Below are 23,137 nucleotides of genomic sequence, written 5' to 3'. Positions count from 1 at the left end.
AAAAATATTAAATATAAATATAAAATGCACAGTATATACAGTATATATATATATATATAGCAGCCATCTAAACACCTTGACAAGTACAAAAACACAATAACAGTTTCTAAATCGTGAGAAAACATTCCAGCCTCATGGCACCATGCCACCAATAGGTAGTAAAAGCATTACTTTAGTGATGATCGATCATTTTCAGAATAACCACCTAATAATGCCTTAGTAATACCGTAGCAACCATACACTCAAAGTGAGTTTGTTTGGTCAAGACTGAGCATCAAGTCAAAACGTCATAAATATTTTCTCCTCAGATGTTGGTTCATGCTCCGACACTTAGAACTGAAAAACATCAGCATTGATATGAATAAAAACCCTTTATTTAAAAACCGCAACACACACACACACACACACACACACACACACACACACACACACACACACACACACACACACACACACACACACACACACACACACACACACACACACACACACACACACACACATATAGAGAGAAAAGCCAATACAAACATCTAAGACAATTTGATTTTACCAGAGCAGTTAACAGAGAATTGGTTCTGTTGAACTAGAATAGTCACACAGAAAGCAGAGGATGATTTCTAGAAAACTCTTGGCAATGATAGGGTGTGTGTGTGTGTGTGTGTGTGTGTGTGTGTGTGTGTGTGTGTGTGTGTGTGTGTGTGTGTGTGTGTGTGTGTGTGTGTGTGTGTGTGTGTGTGTGTGTGTGTGTGTGTGTGTGTTTGAGCGTGTGTGCGTGCATATGTATGTATATGTGTGTATGTGTGTGTTCCATATCCCTGGCTGTCTCTGTCCCTTAGTGTTATCATTATCAAAGTAAATTGCAACGCCCGTGTGCCAGATGAAGAATACAATATTTCCATTTGGGACTCTGCATTGTCTGTTCTCTCTCTGTCTCTGCATATACATACAATAATCACAACACTGTCACAACACATCACACTCACAATGGATCACACCAACAAGGAACTTCACTATCATGGGAATCTGAAGTTTTACATTTCTTTTGTTATGTTAGTGTGATAATAAAAGGAAACATATTTTTTCAGGTTTTTTTCGCTTTAGTTTGAGTTGATTTAATCAACAACTAAGTTCCATTCATTGACTTTTGATCTTTACACTGTGTGCACATATTAAAGCCATTAAGCAAGTCCTCTTAAATGTTTTGTGAGGTTTGTGGCAATTTAGGATACTCATGAATAATAATTTTAATAAAACTGAAAAATAGTACTTGACATAATTTTGTATCAATCCACCATTCGTTAATTGGTGTAGTATTCATCATCCACTTAAAACCAGGCCACTTTTTTTCTCTAAAAGTTTAAATTTTCTAAATCAGTTATATTTGTTTGATACACGACTGTTTTTTTCAAACTTGAGGAAGACCCTTTCCTGTTTCAACAAGATGATACACCCTGTGCACAAAAACAGACCCTGGTAGAGATTTTCTTTGTTTGTCATAGAGGAATTTGACTAGCAGGCTCCATCAAACCTCAACACCATCAAATGCTGCCAAGAAGCCAGGCCCTATCACCCAACATCATACTGGAGCTCATTAACTCTCAATATATTTGCAGTGTCCATACACATTTTCCCATACCAGGGTGGATCTAAAAGTTTAGAGACTGCTCCTGTTTCGCATACAGGGAGCACAGCACCATGATGTGCAGGGGGAAGCAATAACCTTCATGAGTAAGTATTGATCATTTTGGTGCTTCATCAATATCAGCATCTGAGTCAAACGATTTTGTGACCACTGGTCTGGGTAAGTCTTATCATTTCTGATCACGAGCAGAGGGCCTATACCTCAAATTCTGTGTAAAACTCAGGAAATTGGCCATGAAGACCCTTGAAAGCTTCATAAAGCCCACAGCAATGAAGCAATGAGCTTGGAGAGGTTATTTTGAGTGACATTTGCATTTCAGCGGGGCAGAACATCACTGTCCAAAACCGAAGAAGGATCATCCAACAGGAGAGCAACTAGTTGGGTTTTCTTCTCGTGGAGTTGTGCACCATGAATTAATTCCACTGGAACAGAATGTCAACACCAAGTTCAACCATGACGTGGGAAAACATCCACTGCAAACGACCTGAATGGTGACACAATGGCACTTTGGTTCTCCAACATAATGTCCTCACGCACAGTGTGTTGAAGTTTCTCGCCCACGACAATACAATTGTGGCTGCCCACCACCCCTACTTAGCAGATTTAGATCTGTGATTCTTTTTGTACTCCAAATATTTGACACCAACTTTAATGTGCACTTTCTGCACAAAGTTTGAGTTGCATGGAGAAATTGGAGAAAATGTGTAACTCAGATGCTGATGTTGAACAAGCAACAACACTGGAATATTTACTTACAAAGGTTATTGCTTGTCCATGCTTCATGCATGTGATGTGCAGTGTTTGCGCACAAGAACGTCAAGTCTCTGAACTTTTTGATTTATCCTCTTATACTGTGTATACAGAAATGATGCCATCGCTCCTGTTGGCAGAGGTTTGTCTTTTTGTCTTCTTTAAAAACATCCATCAAATATACAGTGCATCCCTTTCTAAACACATGTAAACACAAAATAAACACGTAGGCCTAAAACACACACCTGTTTGAAGTCTCTGTGGCTTCAAATGACAGGTTTAACATCTAATGCTTCACAAGATAAGTGTGAGCACAACAAAAACAAAATGAAAGGAAGAGTGAGAGATAGAAAGAGAGCAGGTAGTCAGAGAGCTGAGAGCTGACATCTTCCATATTTGATGCATCCAGTCAAAGGTAATTAAGCTCTGTGTGTGTGTGTGTGTGTGTGTGTGTGTGTGTGTGTGTGTGTGTGTGTGTGTGTGTGTGTGTGTGTGTGTGTGTGTGTGTGTGTGTGTGTGTGTGTGTGTGTGTGTCTGTGTGACTGTGTGTGTGTGTGTGTGTGTGTGTGTGTGTGTGTGTGTGTGTGTGTGTGTGTGTGTGTGTGTGTGTGTGAGTGAGAGAGAGAGAGAGAGAGAGAGAGAGAGAGAGAGAAAGAGCGAGAGGCAGATTATCTGTGTCAGTGGCCATTTGCTCACAACTGGCGCCACATCGGAGAGAGCCAGAGGCAGAGAGCATCATGGGTAAATGAGCACACACAGCCTGGCGTTTTTCCACACAGCAGGCCAAAAGAGAAAGAGAGAGAGAAACTGCATGCCAGATGACCTGTCTCCTCCAATGTACACGAGTGTTTCACTAATTCTATGCCCACACACAACACACACATACACACACACACAGCCCAACAAAGCAGTGAAGCCAAACTTAATGGCAGGAAACAAGAAGACTTTAACATAATACCGCACATACTTTGATGTACCATACCTGTTAGCCTGGAATTGGCGTACGGCGGTGAGAGGCTGTCATGTGATGCCATGTACTGAGACCCATCCGCATAACTCTGGAGAGGGAGACACAGTGAGCAATGAGTTTTATTATTCCATCATGTTGGTGTTACTGTATTAATATCAGTGTCACCATCAGTAGCAGTGACACTACTCGTTGAGATACTGCTGGATGGTCTGATTTGAGACTCTTATATTTTCTTTTCACATTCAGCAGCACAGAACACACCAAGAGTTTGACATTTTTTGAAATATGTGGATATGCAATGTGGCCAAGAGATGAGAAGATTGTCACAATCATGATGTCTGTTCATTATGAACCTGCAGCCAGCATCAGTAATTTTAGCTTGTTATGAAAAGCCTAAATATACAATTAGGCTTTTCATGGTGCATATTCTTTGCCCACACACATCGTTAAGTCAGGGTTGAACTGAGCCCAATGCTATACAATTCATATTGTACTCATGTTCACCCTGGGTTATATGTCTTTAACTGATGTGAACATTTAAGAACGATGCGTCACTCGACTACTTTTTAACACTAAGCAGCAGCTTTACTGTTGCCCTGTTTCACTCAGTCACTCACTCAAGATTCTAGCACCATGTCTAGTCCTTTTTCAGGGGATCTCAGGACAATTTCAGGACTAAGCCTTCTCTGGAGCGGATCCAGCAGGCAACAGGCTAAAATCGGGTTTAGTCCACGTTGGAGTGTTTCAGGATTGTCCCAGTGTAACGGCTTTTGTTAGAGTGAGTTTCAGTTCATTCTTTAATTGCCTGGTCTGTAAATTTACTATTTTGGTTCACTTTTACCACCATAATAAAGTCATTTTTGGCTGCAACAGGCAGTTGATATGAGGGGGAAAAAAAGCTCTAAAAACCCCTGTGCCCAACTCCACCAGCACCAAATAGCTGACAGGAACAGCAAGCATATTGCTGGCCATCACAGTAGAGCAGCTAAAGAGTTTTTTCCTCAAGAGTTTGGAGACGACAAAAACATTCAACTCTTTGCAAAAAAGTTTCTCAGATCAACTTAAAAGGTGATGAGATGTGAATGCAGTGTTCACAAATGCTGCCCCAAGCTCAGTTACTATGTTACAGCGTAGTAGTCTTAACCTAAAGAAATGGGACACCACTCATTGCTTCAACAGTAGTCCTAAATTAATTATTAATAAGTGTGTAGGCCTTTGAATGTTATGATTACATTTATGTACATTTACAGTATAGTGTATCTCAGAGAATTTGCTAGTAATGCTCACAAACAGAAAGAGCTTTATTATTGCAAAACTGCGCTTTCAGATTGCAAAAATATTTTTGAAAAAAATACAACATTTATTTATGTTATGAGCATACATCTAAACTCCGTTGGAAGGTTAGATGTCCACTACCCCTCAATCCCCAAAAGAAGTGGGACACCCTACCCTATGGAAGGGTAGGGCCAAGGGATAGGGCCAAACGGGAGAATCAGGATTGGGCCCTAGAATGGTTTGTAGGGTGCTCCCATCAAACTGACATTGGTCTAAGGGGGGACATGCCATGAACCATCTACAAGGGGTTGAGGAATCTCCTGGAACAAGTCTGATTCACGGTGACTGCAGTTCACAGCTTACAGGACTGAAAGGACCTGTTACCAGGTACAGGTACCACAGGACACCTTCAGAGGTCTTGTAGAGTCTATACCTCAAAGTACCAAAAGGATATTAGGAACGAGTGGTAATTAAGGTTTTGACTAATCAGTGCGTGTATGCATTTACATTTCGCCACTCTGTGTGTCTGGGGCAGACTGGATCATTTTCTATAATTGAAAAAGCTAAACAGAAGTACAATATATTCATATTAGAGATTAATAGACATCTTTAACCACATGTTAAAAATGTGTAAATACATCCATCTCTACAATCTCATTCTGTATAACCTCTCTCCTCACATGCCTAATTATTTCAGTAAGCAGCCTGTAGAAGACCCTTACAGGATATTGTCCTGAGTAATAAGCAAACTTCAAATGATTCTAATTATTCTAATCAACGAGTTTAAACTCTGCTGTTGCTGCTCAGGTCTCCCTATGTAAGGTACTGTATGTATATAGCAGAAAACTGGTGAGTCAGACAATGTTGCTAGATGGCTGACAGTCTGAGCGCTTTTAGACTTAGATGAACAACAATCCCCTGCTCGAAATATCAGTTACAGGTGAATAACTTTCTGGTTCTCTCATAAAAACAAAGTCAAAAAGGTAAATGTCTGCTGGTTGGTTCAGGACATCCCCAGTACATTTGCCATCATAGTATTAATACCAGAATCAGTATCAGAAGTATCACTCATGTTAGTAATCCACAATAATAGCACTAAAAGCAAAAGTATTTAGCGTTAGTAGAAGTTGTTAATAGTTGTAGTAATGTGTTACCTTTGAGGAACGACTTCCACTCGCCCATGATGCTGCACTTGTCCTCTCCTCCATATCTGTGAGAACAGGTGGAGGTGGGAGAAAGAGAGAAGGACAGATTAATATTTAAATGACAAGAGACGTGACACAACAAAACATTAATGAGTGTTTAAAATAAAGCGTTTTAAGGAAATCAATCCAAATTCATGAGGTGTAAAAAGACAAGCAAAAAGCTTAAAAGATAAAGTGGGAAATGGAAAGAATTAAATCTTGAACAACATAATTGAAACTAAAACCAATGACCACAAAATGTATTTGTTAAAAAAAAACATCTGATATGCAAAAGTCCAGCATGTTAAAGTTGTTGCTGTTACTGAGGTTGTGAATTCACTGTTATCAGACAATAGTGTATATTTCTATTGTTTTAGTTACGTAAAATCAATCTATACAACTTGAAAATCAATGTAACAATGTTGACCTTTGTATTTGTTTTACTGTGTATTGTATTGTGTATCGTTTAGAGGACACTGGATGTTTAAGCACTTCAAAAAATTAATGAATTTCAACTGGATCAAGACAACTGTGAATATGTTCCCTCGCTTACAGATAAAAGGTGGTGAAGCATCGTTGCACTGCACTGCGGCAGGTTTTTAAATGCAATAAATAACCAAGGAAATGTAACCCACATGAAATGTATTGTACTAGTACCACTGATTTTTTTTTATTCATTTGTTCTTTTATTTATACTTATTTTATGGAAGATATATACATAATATATCTAATATTTGTAGTCCTCAGATTTGCATTTTTCTCACAATCAATATAGTTCACCGCTTTCACCATAAGCATGAACCTACAACACGTAATACTCTTTATATTATTACTGTACTGTGTCTGTAATCAACTGCAGTGGCATAAATCATTATACATCCATTTTCAATGTCATTAAACATTATTGACTATGATTGTAGAGCCTCTAATGTGCCTCTCTGAAATGTAATGGTCCTTTAAGCCTCATGCAGACCACTAATCCCAGTGTTACAGCACTGCATGAGGATGTTACTGTATATCTGACAGGCCGGTGTGTGAGGTCAGAATTGACCTGATAATGGTGCCTGATGAAAAGTCAGGGGATCAACACAATTCATCCTGAGAGGGCATATGAGCGTGTGTACCAAACTTCATGGCAATACTTTCAAAAGCTGCTGAGGTATTCCACTGAAAACTAAAATATCAAGTGCATCATACCACAAGGTGTGTTACATTAACACTTCTTTAGGTTTCATAAAAAGTCAATAGGGTTCATCTTCTGGGGACGACACACATTTGTACCATATTAAATGGCAAACCAGCGAGAAGTTGTCAAGATATTTCAGTTCAAACAAAACTCAGACACAGAAGGCAGAGACACATATTTTGTACATGACAGGTAGATCAGTTCATCCAAATTGCATAAAATGTGCAAACACTGCTCTCGCACACACCAACACACACAAATACACACATTCGCAGTTGTTTCATGCATTGTAATACACAAATCTCCCTTCAACAGGCTCTCCATTGTGTCTTGTGTCAGTGTGTGTATAGTGAGCAGCTTACATTCATTGTCGAGTCATTTGGAATGTCAGCTTATCTGTGTGTGTGTGTGTGTGTGTGTGTGTGTGTGTGTGTGTGTGTGTGTGTGTGTGTGTGTGTGTGTGTGTGTGTGTGTGTGTGTGTGTGTGTGTGTGTGTGTGTGTGTGTGTGTGTTAACACAATAGAAATAAACCAGCTCAGTTACAAAACGATTTTTGGAATGAAGCCAAAAGTCTCTACCTTGACAAAAGTACCTTTGGGCTATTTCTACAATAGAATGCAACAGAATAAAAGAGCTCAGAATAGAATACAACTTATGCAGGTTTAGCGAAATTACAAGAAAACACTTAATGGTAAATTGGATTGAGGGACAGGCTGAATTTAAAAAGCTGTTAACACACGTTCAACAATAATATGGGTTGAGGAAATAACTGTTTCTTCAAAATGAAAATTTAAAACAAATACCATCATCAGTTGTGTTTAAGAAACATACTTGCACTAGCTGGATTTGACGATCACATTTTATCAAACTGGATTCAGGAAAAGCAGTAACATTTTGAGAACATTCACTTAGGAGCCACAGTTAGCATGGATTTATGGAATGACTGTTAGCCATTTTAAACAAATACTGTCAGGGAACACTTGATCAATTTGATTTAGGGAACACAAACTCAATTCTTCCAACTTTGGAAACACTTTATCAGATGAATTTCAGGAACACGCGATTGTTGGGATTTAGCGAACAGACAGTTAATGATATGAAATTAAGGAACACGTACTTTGAACACTCAATGTTCGAGAACACATCTACACATTACATATGCCTAACTTTTGGTATTTAGGGAACACAATGTTGGTCCAGCGGATTTAGGGAACACAAATGATGACCATCACAATCACAATAACTGATATGTAAACAAAAAACTGTAATGACTTGAAATAATTTATCACTACTAAATCTAAACCAGTGAACTGTTAACTGGGGTACTGAATGAGAGGAGTTGTTTTAACCAGATGTCACTGGAACTGTCATCCATAGTAGTAGTAGTAATGAGCCAATCAATATTTACTACAAAATGTAATAGGGATGTGTTACAGTCACATATTTTGTGCCTTGTTTTACTACTTAGGCAACAGATATTTTTGTCCAGTAAAAAAATGTCTGTTTGAAAACCGGAGAGGCGAAGATGAAGAACAATTAAAAGTAGGAGAGAAAAGTTTGAAGACAGCAGATCCACATGCAGAAGTGGAGGTGAAGATGTGCAGGAAGAGGATGATGGGTACAGCAATTAAAGAAAGCATCCTTCTCTATTGAAAAGTACGAGGAGAGGAAGATTGGATGAGAGGGAGGAGAAGGAAGAGGAGGAGAGGAAATACATGTTGGTGTGCAGAAGTTGAAAGATGTGGAGGAGGAGAGAAGGAGGAGAGAAGGAGGCGTCCATGTGTCCTGCACCTGATAAGGCCTCCGATTGAGGGCTATAAATTACACAAGAGAGAGAGAGAATTTACACACAAGCAGGTAAAAAACACTCCCAAAAGCACACATACATACCTCTTTCTCTCGCTCTCTCTCTCTCTCTCTCTCTCTCTCTCTCACACACACACACACACACACACACACACACACACACACACACACACACACACACACACACACACACACACACACACACACACACACACACACACACACACACACACACACACACAGTGCAGGTTATCTATCATCAGTTAATGAACTTAGACTGACAGACAGCCCCATGTCTCTCACACTGATCCTATTAAGACCTGCCTGACACAAAACAGACTCCTATTAATACAGTTAGCCCATGTATGTGTGTGTGTGTGTGTGTGTGTGTGTGTGTGTGTGTGTGTGTGTGTGTGTGTGTGTGTGTGTGTGTGTGTGTGTGTGTGTGTGTGTGTGTGTGTGTGTGATCACTGAGGACAAAAACAGGCCTGTACCCGTTCTTTTACAATTGAGCTACCTACTCTTTATATTATTTAAAATTAAAAACAATTTTGTTCGCATTTGCGTAAATAAAGACCCGTCAAGTTTGTCTATGAAACATGTCAAATCACCAATATAATACTTCTTATCATGCAACACACAGCAGACCAATATATAGATTTTAAATAGAGTTTGCATCTTTTGTGTTGTTTTCTATCCTCATTTCATTCTGCACCACATTACTTTTGAAATAAAACAATGAAATTACAGCGGACCCTGCAGCTGGGTACCAGGCTGGTGGAGTAGGCTGAAGGAAGCCGTACTGACACTGGTCAGCAGTGTCTTTGAAAGTGAATGGCCGCACAATTGGGAGGTTGTGTATGTTAGATGATTATGGAGTACAAGGTGTGTCATGTGATGCAGAGCGAAGCAGCTCCAGTTGACTGGCTGAACTAGCTCGCTCACTTCCTTTGTTGGTGTTTACTTCCACGTAGGATGACTAGCATCTCACTCTATTCATACACCGTCCATCAGGTTTAAGACAACGCAGTGGGAGAATAATCTTTAACATCCAGACATGGAAATAATTGAGTTATTAGGTGCAAAGAATAATGTTTTCTTCATAATATCAGTTCCTACAGGGTCATGGGCAAGGAAACTGTGAATAATGACTGCTAGGAGGAGACTGCATGAATCAGACTTTAATGGTCGAATTGATGCAAAACAAAACACTACGGAGGGAGACCAATAAGAAGAGGAGAACTGCTAGGGCTTAATAATGAACTGACTTGAAGGTGTCCAAACTTCACTGGGAGTGAACATCTTGTCCAGGTTTCTAACCACAACCCTCCTGAAAGGGTTAGATATATTAACTAGTTTAGTGGTGAAAACATGGAAACGACCGATTTAAGTCTTTCATCGATATGTTACAGGTTTCCCAGCGTGCCCAATGTAAAAAGTAAAATGAAGACTGCTCTTTTGCAACAACCCGATAGAATATGTGATGTGAAAGCATCTTGGCAACTGAAGACTGCCCCACTTACACAGATATATACATGTGTTGATTGTAATAAATGGACTCTGATTGACAGAAATGAGGACAGTGGCTATGTTGTGAGAACATCAAGTGTGTGTGTGTGTGTGTGTGTGTGTGTGTGTGTGTGTGTGTGTGTGTGTGTGTGTGTGTGTGTGTGTGTGTGTGTGTGTGTGTGTGTGTGTGTGTGTGTGTGTGTGTGTGTGCGTGCACCTGTGTCAGCTCTATAGCCCCACTGTTCTCATCTGGTCTCCAAACCAAACTCTATAATTAACTACAGGCCTGCCCCAACCCCCAACACACACACACACACACACACACACACACACACACACACACACACACACACACACACACACACACACACACACACACACACACACACACACACACACACACACACACACGTCAAACACTGTGTGGTGATCAGGAACAGTCCTAACTGTTATCTGCCTTTTTTTTTTTTTTTAAAGAACTTCTTCAAATCCAACACACAAAAACAATGAAATGGTCCTAAAATTTAAAAAAAAAGGATGATTGGTTTCATTCGTTGTGACTAAAACACTCACATGAAACATGAAAACTAAGCTCTGTACAGAGATTTAATGAAAGACAACAGATGAATCGCAATAATTATTTAAAAAAGAACAAAAAAGAAATCCATTTCCTGACCTTCATATTCAATTAAGATACTCCTAACACTCTTTTTTTTGGCCAAACTCTGCTGTGTAATCAAGGAGTTTCTGAGAACATCTGAAACACTACCTTTTCTAAGGTAATGACTGAAGCCATCTGTAACAGCCTGAAAGGCAACATTTATTGGAATTGACTTAACATTATAGCTATACCTCAAAATGAGAATCAAACCAAACCTTCTGGTAGCTGATTTTGCAGTGATAAAGTGTAAGTATCTGTTGTCAGACCTTAAGTGCTGCAGTTCAACAAATAGCTAATAGATGCTGCTCCACGAGAACTAACTTTACTGAAGTGAATGGAAATAAAACTAAATTATTTCTGCACATATGTTGTGAATAAAAAGTTGAACAGTTTTTTTTTTAAATTAATATTTGTTATATTATATTTTTTCAAGTTTTGTTTCACCTCTTACATGCAGTTTCTTTCAATCTTCAAGCTGAAACTGACAAACCAGCTCCTTTTAAACACCTCAACCTCAAATGATTACTCATTATTACACTTAAACTCTTACTTTCACTTGATTCAATATTTGTTATTCGACGACAACTTCAGCATATTTTAGGATTTGTTTTTCAACAACCTATTTCAGCCATTCCATTTCCACTGACTTGATTTGATTTGATTTCTTTTGCACAAAGAGTGTAAAAATGTCATCACATAGTAAAGTACTCGCTCTGGATGAAGAGAAGACTGAGGCTTGTAAGGAGAGAGGACATACCCACCGGTCTATGTGGGCTCATTATATTTTGGAACATCTGAAGTTTAAGGAGTAGTTTCGTATGACCAAGATGCATTTTGAGGGTTGCTCTAGAAAATCAGACCTTTCATTTCAATAAAGACACAAATCAGTTTGGAGGAGCATCTCTCCATTTGTCTGAGGTATGAGCAGAGGTGAAAAATATATGATGTTGGGGCTTTATGGTATTTGTCCCGCTCCTGTTGAACTGTGATTGGACAGCTGTATAACAATTGACAGTGAAGATTGCAGCATTTTACCCAAAGTTGAACATTTTTCAACTCTAGGCGAGCAGTGAACAACGCTGAACGCTCAGCACCGAAAAACGCTCAGCGCCTCGTCACACTTTGGTTTTTTATAAAATACTATTTAAAAAAACATGCTGCGCTCAGACAATAATGCTTTGGTGGACATGATGCCTTAGAGTGCTTTCACACCTACCTTGTTTGTTATGGACCTTGCAACTTTTGAATTTGCTTTGAACCCAAAGAGCAGTTGTGAAAGGTGTCTCGGACCCCGGTTCGGGCCAAAGGTCTCATTTTAGATCAAACTAAACCACTGGTCACTTCGTGTGTAGTGTCAAAAGACTTTCTCGATGGTTTGGACTTATGGATTAATTACAGGAAATTGAGGCAGCGTATCATCACTGATTAAACAACAGCAAAATAAAAAGAAGAAAACAAACTCAGCTTGAAAAACGCATGAAAAATGCTGAAACTTCTAAACATTTCTTTTTCAGAAAATAAGTACCGGTTTTAACAGAGGTAGACAGGAGCAGAGAGTAAGGAAGACACAAGGAAAGGAAACAAGGAGTGGAGAGGCAATAGAAGGTGAGGAGGGAAGAGATAAAGACAGAAAACAAGGAGAAGGGAAACAAGGAGGTGAAAGAAGGGAAGAATAACAGGAGAGGGGGAAAAGGAGGAAAGGAGAGAGAAAGGAAAGATGAGGCTTAGTTAGCAAAGAGAAGAGAATAAAGATAGGTAAGAAGAAGAGGAGAGATACATGAAGGACATTAGGTAAGTAAAGAGGCAAAAAGAAGAGGAGAGATGTGATAAACAGAGGATGTGATGTTCAGAAGAGTGACATAAAGGACGAACGAGGGACGTAAAAAATGGAGGACAACAGAGACACAAAGATCTAAATTATTCATTTTATATAATGCAAAGGGAAGGTCCTTGTACTTTCACTGAGCTACATTCATGTTATGAACCTGGGTAATCACACGCACACACACACACACACACACACACACACACACACACACACACACACACACACACACACACACACACACACACACACACACACACACACACACACACACACACACACACACACACACACACACACACTCTCTCTCTCTCTCTCTCTCTCTCTCTCTCTCTCTCTAAATGAGAGTAAGAATTAAGAGTCAGATTACATCTCTGTATCTTTTCCTTTAAAGCAGCTTAAACTGTCTAACACCCACAATCCCATGTGTGTGAGTGTGGAGGGGGGAGGGGGAGGAGGTACTGGACAAGCAGAGGAAGTGATGTAGTGGTCACATTCAGGAAGTAGACCATGTCCTGTTTTGTTACATTATTGGAACATTCTCTCTCTCTTCAACTTCTTTCTTTCTTTCTTTCTTTCTTTCTTTCTTTCTTTCTTTCTTTCTTTCTTTCTTTCTTTCTTTCTTTCTTTCTTTCTTTCTTTCTTTCTTTCTTTCTTTCTTTCTTTCTTTCTTTCTTTCTTTCTTTCTTTCTTTCTTTCCCTTGCTTCCTTCTTTTCTTTCCTCCTCCTCCTCCTTTAACTCCATTTCCTCCTTCCCCTTTTTTCTTCTTTTCATCTTCGTTTCCTTCTTCTCTCAAATCTTTCCATATTTGTCTCTCTTCTGCCTTTATCACTTCTTTTGGTTTTCCTCCTTTTTTTCTCTTCTTGCCTTCCATTACTCCCTTCTCTTTCCTCTTTATTTACTTTGCTGCCTGTCCTTTTTTGTTACCTCTCTTCTTCCATATTTTATTTTTTCTATGCATCACTTCTCTCCTTTCTCAATTTTTTCCCAACCTATTTCCTTCCATTCAATCTCTTGAAGCTATTCTATCTCAGCGTATCTCTGTCTACTTTACTCTTCTAATCTTATGCTCTCTCCTTCACACTTTCTTTATTTTAGTTCTTTTTAATACTTCTTTTATTCATTTTATCTTTCATTTGCCACTCCCTCCTTTTCTGACTGTAAGTGCTTTCTTTCACATTCTCTCCCTTTTTTCCTTCTCAATGTTCATCTCTCCTTCAGTCCTCACTCATGTCTCCCCTGCTCTTGGCATTCTTACGCCACATTTCTTTTCAACTTCATCTCCCCCTTCCTCTCTTCTTTCCTTTTAACTCACCTTCACTTTACCTGCATACTTTCCCTTCCTAACACCAATACATCAGGGTCAGAGAAGCATTCCTGGGACTGACAGAGAAAACATCCTCTCTTGGGACCTGCCTGTGGAGCCTTTGAGCAAGGCATGGCAGCAGATGGCAACTCCATCTGAACTTTGATAAGCAAAGCTTGAAAAAAAAAAATCATCCTCTCCTCCCGTCTCCGTGGATACAGAGCTCTGATCGAGAGGACAGTTGGGGATGAGGATGGAGATGCCAAATCTATTGACATCTTGTTACCATAGAAACTGGGAGAGGACAAGAATGACCATCATTGGGGTGACTACTGAACAGCATGTATCTGATACAATAATAGGTTTCTGTGGATGGAAGACAAAACTCCATCCATGATTGGCGGTTATTGGGTCTCCAGATTTGAGTTTGGGGTTTTTGTTGAGAGAAAGTTTGGTTGTTCAATAGCCCAAAGGTCACAAAACATAAGAACTGACTGATTAAAACCTACAAAGTCTAACGCCTGTCAGAGGGTCTATTCACTTTTATATTTTGTATTGAAAAAATACACAATATTGTTTTTCCAAGAACATTTTGAGGCTACAAGAATACATTAAAATATTTAACCAAGTTAGATCGACAAGTGGCTATGTGACCCAGTTTATACCTGACATTAACATATCATCTGTGTCTACACATCCTGTCTGGATGAGAAAAAAAACACATCACCTTGAGGTGTATAAACATGCAACATACATTGTGATTGAAATGTGAGGTACACAAACTCACTCTGAGGCATAAATTCACCCAAATTAGTTTTACCTCTTTCAACCCTTTTCACCCCAGAGGTCCCAGTACAGACTGGGACCGGCCGCCATGTTTCAAAGGTTGCAGAATGCACGACATTTCATGAAGTGGCTGCCTTGTACTTCGACAAAAATAAATGTGTTGTGTTTTATCTGTTGAATCAAATTTAGTAGAGTTGATCATTCTTAAAACAGTTTTAATTACATTATTTCAATAAGGCTGCAATTTACGCTCTAATTTAAAGTATTGTTGAGGAGGAAGTAAAAGTGTCAATTTTAGTTGAAGTAAAATTCTCCCAAATATATCTTATCAATAGTGTGGGTCATTTTGGGATGAAGGTTGTAGAGGTGCTTCTGACTGAATATGGTGATGTATTTTCAGGTTGAAATAAAAAATAAAAAAATAAAAATGATGAATGATGCTTTTCCATGCCATTGCTGTCCTTGACCTGGGTGCCATGTTTGCTCCGACAGCCAAGTACAACAGCCTCCCCTTTCTAATTAGCACATTGACATTTGATGATAATGTGGGCAGAATCAACATAACATGAATACTTATAAGAACATGTTGTAATGCAGAGACTTGTGGATCAGAACTCATGGCCCAGATAAGACAGCCACAAGCTTTCATCAGAACTTAATATGTAATTAAAGTGAGGATTGATTAAAGTGGAAAATATATTTTTTAGAGAATGTTATGTACACAGAATGATGTTTTAAATTATGCAGAAAACGCTCATGCTTTAATTTTAATGGGTTTTCACCAATTTAAAAAAGGCGCTGTGACAATCAGAACATACTCGAATCAGAAACAGACTTTTATCATACTTTAGTTGCTGTGAGCCGATACTGTAGGGAAACATTTTGCAGATACATTTAGATCAACATTTCATTGCTTTGTTCTTTAAAAATATTTTGTATACTTTAACATATGCTTCCTTCCAAACATATTTGCAGGAATTTCTAAGTGACGAGGTTGTAGATGTTAACACTGGAGTCAAAGTCCTGAACTTCATGTGGCTGATTGTTGAACCCTAATTTCCTAAAGAGTGTGAAAAACTGACAAGTACTAAAAGTTGGCATTGACTATCTAATCAGATGCATAATCCGATTTATTGATTGCTTGAGCAGATAGTTACTGATTTAAATCCAAACTGTGCTGTGTTAAGTATCTTATAAAGACTAGTAAGCTTGAATTAGATCTGAAATGGCACTGCACGAGACTATATCCATACTCAACGTACATACATTAATTTGAACAAAAAAAGTGAGACTTGATGTGAGGTGACCAGACCCCACCCATACAGACTGAAGGACGAGTAGAAGCAATCCAAAACAAACAGGGCTGAACACACAGAGACCTCTGACAGCAATATGATTAATTTGATCGATTAACAGGCAACCATGATGAGAAAGAGCAAATGTAAAGTCATAGGAACTAAAAAAAACTGATCACAGTGGCTGAACGACAAAGTTATAACACACAACGGAAAGTCCTATATCTATGTACAATAAAAGCAATTGGAAATGGAAGGAGTTCATACACCTGGGTCCATTTGGGCCCTCGGTTGATGGCTATACTGACATGCAGGCCCAAGACCCAACAAGACCTCACCCAACCAGATAAGACTGAGCACAAGTTGAAGATCTCAAAGTTGTATGACTGTTTGCTGTGAGACAATTAGCACTGGACATTAGCTTCTATTCTTAACTAAAAGAGGTCATGTAGAATTTTTTTTTTTTTACATTTTTCAAAGTAAGGTCCTGAAAAAAGTATCAGTTAGTTATATTTAGGTTTTATGACGGACCGACTTGGAAGTATCTTGCATTAAAAATGTCTTCTAATTTGGTAACAAATTTTTATACCTATGCTCCACCAACACGTTTTCATTTTAAAATGCATAACTCTGGCTCCAATTATGTACAAGTAAATGTCATCGCTGTCAGTGAGCCACAGAAGTTATCAAACCCGTCTCGAGTGCAGTTTCAATTTATGTAGCTTAAATCTTACATTAAAACACGTCATTCTTTTCAAAGTAATTTTGGGCCACACAACTGTCTGAGTGGGGTGCGCTTCAGTTACAGGAGGCTTTTCTGTGTGGAGCTGGCAAACCAACGTTACATGTGAGGCGTTTACAGGACATCAGCAAATTGTAGCATTAACCAAAAACTTCCAGATGAGGCGTTTAGAGGACATCTGGTCATTGTAGCCGCAGAACACAACCACAGTTACCTTGGCTATCAGCTATCATTTTGAAACCTTTTAAACTTTTCATTGGAAGTATAAGTAGCATATCTTGCCAGTGAAAGTCATCAACACAGCAAATGTGGAACAGCTATGGAACAGTATGTATACAATGTAAAAACGTATGTGTCGCTTTCCTAAACTACTTTAAAGCTACTTGAGGGAAAATTTAAGGAGGGAATTGGGGTTTAAGAGGTTAATGATGAGAATTTCATTCATGTTTCACATTCAGCAAATGCGCAAATACACACACACACACACACACACACACACACACACACACACACACACACACACACACACACACACACACACACACACACACACACACACACACACACACAGGCCAGTGTTTCCTGTCATTAGGCAGCAGAGCTGTTCTATAATTAGAACATCTGGACCCAAGTAAGTGTAGTGCCAGTGCCCTCACACACACGCACGCGCACACACACACACACACACACACACACACACACACACACACACACACACACACACACACACACACACACACACACACACACACACACACACACACACACACAGGCAAACATTTGCAAACCATGCAACCACATACATTCACAGAAACTAAGACACACATGAAAAAAAACAAACATTGTATTGCTTTATATTTCAGTCACTTTTTTTTTCATTGCTTGTTTTTTGCTGTTTTGTTCAGAAAAAGCACATTAAAGCCAGAAAACAAATAACAGCTTGGAGAGCTAATGGCATGCTAAATGAAGAGAGAGAATAGCTCATGTAGACAGAAAGAGAGGAAGGGGAGGGGGGGAGACGGAAAAAGTAAGAGAAAAAATACTAGCAAGTTCAAACATGGCTTTCTTGAATAAGCCGTGTTACGTGTTTTTTTAAAGACAGCCGAGCTTCAGAGCCCACAGATGCCTTTCCAAAAAGAGATTAATATTGATAATAAGAAGGCCGTTCCTTTTTGTTTTTTGTTTTTTTTTCCCATCTCTGTGGTGTACGAAGAATAAGCGGCGCGGGCGATTCCTTTGACAAACCCCCTCGTCTCTCCACACAGGCCCATGTGAAGCCGAGCCAACTGTGGCTTAGATCTCTACACACCATCACAACCAGAGGAACAAAAGGAAACTCACGAAAAAAAAGGAAAAAATCTGTGTGCAAACTGGTCAGAAGCTAAAAAGCAGCAGAGTTAGCGAAACTTTTATAAAGACTAAGTGAGAACAATGTAGATGAAGGCACAGAGCCAAAGGCTGACTGGAAAGTAGTTGTAAGCAGAAAAAAAAAAAAGTAAACAGAGTTTATTGAAGTGGTTACTGGTTTAATAGTGTCATGAATGTGGAGTAATGAGTAGAACATTTGATGTTTCACAAACTGTGAATCAGTTTTACCAACTTCATCAAAAGTATTAGATGCTAGAATGTTGCTAGAATGTTGCAATTTTCAATGAAGTATCGACTATACAATTCACTTTTTTTTGCATACATCCCCTGTCCATATGACCCTCAGGGCTAGACCAATCAGCGACCAGTGACAGAGTACCAGCACACATCCTGTATGTGGTCAGTAACGATTGGTTAAAGGCTGCTCCAATACTTTCAAACTGCTCTACAAATGTACGCAATCCTCATTCGGACATGATCAAGGTGATCACAAAGTCAATTTGTGTATGGTAATCCCAGGATAAAAATCACACATTTCCGCACCTTGCAATTAGCATTCAATGCTAACATTCAGTGCTAATGTGGAAAGCTGTGTGTCCTTTATGTAAATTAAGTAAATATCTACAGGTATCGAGATTTCCAACTTTTGTGAAGTGGGTATCCTATCAAAGAATTGCAATTAAAGTTTGCTTTTTGTACAGTAAGGACATTTTGGTCTTGCAAAAGGATTTTTTTTTGTAAAACAGGGTCCATTTACAATTTTCTCCAAACAAATACATTTACACTATCTGCATCTGTGATGGCAAGATCACAAATTTGATTCTATCCATTTTAGGTTTTACCAGGCTTCATGATGATTGAAGTATAAAGATTTGAAATGAGGTCTGAAAAAGTGGGGTCAACTTATATTTGAGGATTAGATACTTGCACCTTCATAACATCAGATTTTGTTTTTGAATGGATAGCTTACCGGTGAAACCCGGTCATTTACAGAAAGCGTTACATGATGGGCTGTTTGTAGCCTTGTTGTTGCTAGGCTACGGAGCCTTTTCAGTGTTTGGTTAGCCCAGTTTAATTTACAGAAGATCCGACAGACTTGTGTCGTGTGTTTTACTGCCACAAAGGAAGTTTATTAATAACAACCAAAAACCAGTTCACAGTGTGTCCCAGCAGCTTTATGCAGAAATGAACCAGATCGAAGACCTGAAAGAGAGCCAAGAGTTACAGCTGTCATGAATGATAAGCTTATGATGTAGCATTATAGCATTCTACCTGCATCCTAAACTGTGCAAATATATGCCTCTTTGTTTGCCAGATCACACATCTAAACACAATCTGTCTTGGTTTTGGCATGGCCAAATGTAAATTAGTTACACTGCTCCTTCCCCCCTCAGGTTAGTAAGTCATTGAACTGATCTTGGTTCAGATAAACACTACACAATATAAAATGTGTAATCCTCAGTACTTCCAAGTTGACTTTTGTAACTGTGATTATAGTAGCTAAAATGACAGTTAAAAGACATTTCAAAGTTCAATAGGCTTCGCAGCCTTTGTAACAATTAAAGTGACAGGAACACAACTCAAAGTTTACAGTTTTTGTCAAACCTTTAGGACAAACACTTGTGTCGTGAGTTATTTTTCATCTCCTGTCTGGATTCCCCATGACGAGACTTAGTGAACGCAACCACCAAAAACACAGAGACAGACAGGCAGTGTTTCGGATGAGTTTTTGTCAAACTGAATCTCTGGGTAGATTTGTGTTTGACAATTCAATTAAGGCTTCTTTCTCTCTGCGGAGGTTTTTCTGTTTGTCGGCTTTCTAAAACTCTATCTCGTAGACACCTGCCAGCTTAGAGCAAATGCAAGCAGAGGGATATGAGAGCTTAATCATACAGAAAAAGAAGGCGGGGTGGGGGGGAGGGGGGGGAACTGGACAAAGTCCAGAGGGTTGGATGAAGAGAAGCAAAATTGTCTCTCAACAAGGGCAAAGGGGCCTAAAAGTACATCAGGAAGTGTTAAACAAGCTCAGAAAATTGTACCTGAACACCTGTTTTTAATTATCAGGGGAAAAAAATAACACAGCACAATCTTCTTGTTCCTTATTCTTTTTTTAACAACAACACTAAAGTGGCCATTCCTCCCTCCAACCACTTGCTGTATAAACACAAAAGAATTAGGATCATTCTGATTACCTGTTTCATCTTATTGGTGAAATAAAAGGCTCAGATTTAAATTTGGACATCTCTGCCCAAATAAAAACAACCCGAATGACTTGAACAATAATTCAACCTTTCAACTTTTATTTTTTGTTGAACTTATTCTTCATACATTTGGTAGTGAGCTAGCATTGCTATTGGGCGTTCTGGCAGTTGAGTGTTTTCACGAGGACAGCCAACAAGCTCCATTTCTACTGTCAAAAAACAGACAAGTAACAAACAATCTCGTCATCTATCCAATAAAACCAACACAGGGACAAAATTGAGCTCAGGAGGTCAATATGATATGCACTCAACATTTCTATACTTTTTGATATAATTTAGTTTTTCGTAGTTAACATTTAACAGCTATCAAAGTAGGAAAGGCTAGGCTAACCAAGTCTGAATATTTCACTTTATTTTGTGCATCAAAGATATAGATTTCTTACTTTTACGACAAACTCAGCTATGTCAGCTGACATCAAACTTACTTCTCAGATCTCAAAACCCTCCAAACTTCTTAGTAGGGGATATTCTCAGTTCCACAGGTTTATTCTTCCACTGGGAGGTAGGAACTTTCCCAATTCCCAGTTGCTTATGAACGCATCATTAGCTAGCATGGGATTCTAGTGACAAACGTGAGTGAGTAGCAATGTTATTGTGTCTTCAAGCAGCTAGAAATTGGGAGAGTTCCCATTTGGGAACGTCCCGTTTCCTGGTTGAAAGTGCGCACAAGCAGGCAACATGACTGCCCCCCGAAAATGTGTTCTATTTCCCCTGTCAGAATAAAAACAAATTGGCAAACAACCTTGTTATCATCTATGTAAATAACAGAAGGATGAAAATGGAGCTCAATAAGTCAATATTATTTTACTATACATTGGTACATTTTGATGTACTGCTAAATAGGTAGGCCCGGCCAGCCAATTCTAGATATTTTGCCTTGGAACAAGTATATTTTTCCTTTCAACGACGCTGTCATGTGAAGTGACGTCAAAACTACTTCTCAGAGTTCTCAAAAACCTCCTACTTTCCTTGTGAGTTATTCCCAGTTCTACAGGGGTTCAGATGCATTCTACCACTTGGAGGTTGAAACTTTCCCAATTTCCAGTTGCTCATGAACGCACAGACAAATATTAAAGGCTACAATAGTGTCAAAATCTTGCTGTTTCCACAAACATATCAGACACTACATGTGCTAGAAGTGGAAACATTGGTTAACTAATCCCATGTTAGACATTCGCTCATAACAAACTGTGATTTAATAAGCATCATCTATACTGGATCTCTAAAAGACACTGCACATTGAGGGCTGTTTTTATTTTTTAAACCAATTATATCATAACACATTATAATGAATTCACATAGCGGCCGCACTTTAAAACAAGCTTTTCTTCCAGGTTCATAACTTTGAACACTTTGCACCATAAAAACTCCCGGGCTATGAACAGATCCCTGCAACGAACAGCTAATTCTGCAATATGAGCTAACTGGGATGTTTCCTTTATGAGGTAATGAACATTTCCAACGCATTACTTTTGTGATTTCTGCAGCTTCACGCACAAAAACAATTCCTTGTGTGGACCTCCTCACAACCTTTCAGCAGAGGTGTAGTGGTGCGTATACACTAGTATACAGTATTTACCCACCTCTGATCAGTGCACATCTTGCAGAGTAGCTGCAGTCAATCATGTTACAGCCATTCATGTAATATATGGAGTTTACTGAGCACGGAGACTTGTGCTTCCTGACTTTACCTTTAAGGCAAAGCTTCGCAGGCAACATAAGTACTTTGGTAACTGCGCTGCAACTCTGGGGAGAAGTGTTGCCTCAAAGACTATCTTCAAATGTACTAAAGACTGTGCACTGAAATGTCAGCTAAATGTAGCTTGAATATTTCCTAATTTCCAAATTGGCCCATGTGCATGCTGTTGTACTTTTTTTTTTACTACTGCCTATGAATAAGGCAGTATTAAAATCTACATAAGCACAGAAATCAGTGACTAAATTAAAATAAGAGAGTCATAATGTTTAGAAAAACTGGAAATGTGTAAGTAAAGTACAAGTACACACAAGTACAAACCCAAAACAAAATGCAGCCTGCTCATTAGTGAACTTTAGAGGATCTGGTAGGTGTATTTTCTAACAGAGCCCAGACAGCTCCCACCCCACGGTTTCAGTCTTTATGCTAAACTAAGCTCATCCACTTCTAGCTTGAGCTCCACAGTTAATAAGCACTCATGCGACTCTAAACAAGTGAGTAAAATAAGAATATTTCTAAAAATTTAAAAGTACTGTAAACTGCACTGCAATATAGAATATCACTGCAATTAAGAACTGCTGATGAAGTTCCAGTGCAACCAACACTTTAAACCCTCCGGTAGTTTTGTGCTGGTAACATATGTAAAAAAAAAATTCATGGCATGTATCAATGAAATGCAGCCAAACATTTGAACTATATTCACCTGCATGACAAGCTACAAAGTCTAATATGAAAAAGATGCATTTGCCGACACGGCAAGAGACAGATTTTGGGGATTTAGGTTCACACAACAGCTAATAAAGATGCAAATGTGGTGTTCAAATGACTTTCATTTGGTCTTGCTAATCCTTGGTAGTCCTTCTTACAGTGATCA

The 23,137-nt window shown here is 38.9% G+C and overlaps 1 protein-coding gene across 5 annotated transcripts in view; it reads right to left on the bottom strand.

Annotated features, from left to right (window-relative positions):
• tcf4 (transcription factor 4) overlaps positions 1–23,137 on the bottom strand; it is a 248,444-nt gene that overhangs the window by 180,057 nt on the left and 45,250 nt on the right. For all 5 annotated transcript variants that reach the window (XM_069706317.1, XM_069706353.1, XM_069706335.1 and 2 more), the window contains 2 exons: positions 5,792–5,847; positions 3,375–3,450 (listed from right to left, as the gene is read on the bottom strand). In XM_069706317.1, coding sequence (XP_069562418.1) covers positions 3,375–3,450; positions 5,792–5,847 — 132 coding nt within the window. The remainder of the gene's footprint in view (positions 1–3,374; positions 3,451–5,791; positions 5,848–23,137) is intronic.

This window comes from Brachyistius frenatus, unplaced genomic scaffold, assembly GCF_029030835.1.
Source record: "Brachyistius frenatus isolate BFR_SWC_R1_liver_20210118 unplaced genomic scaffold, ASM2903083v1 Contig_3, whole genome shotgun sequence".
Lineage (NCBI taxonomy): Eukaryota > Metazoa > Chordata > Actinopteri > Embiotocidae > Brachyistius > Brachyistius frenatus.
The sequence above is the reverse complement of the archived record's forward strand: the minus strand, read 5'-3'. Positions and strand labels throughout refer to the sequence as shown.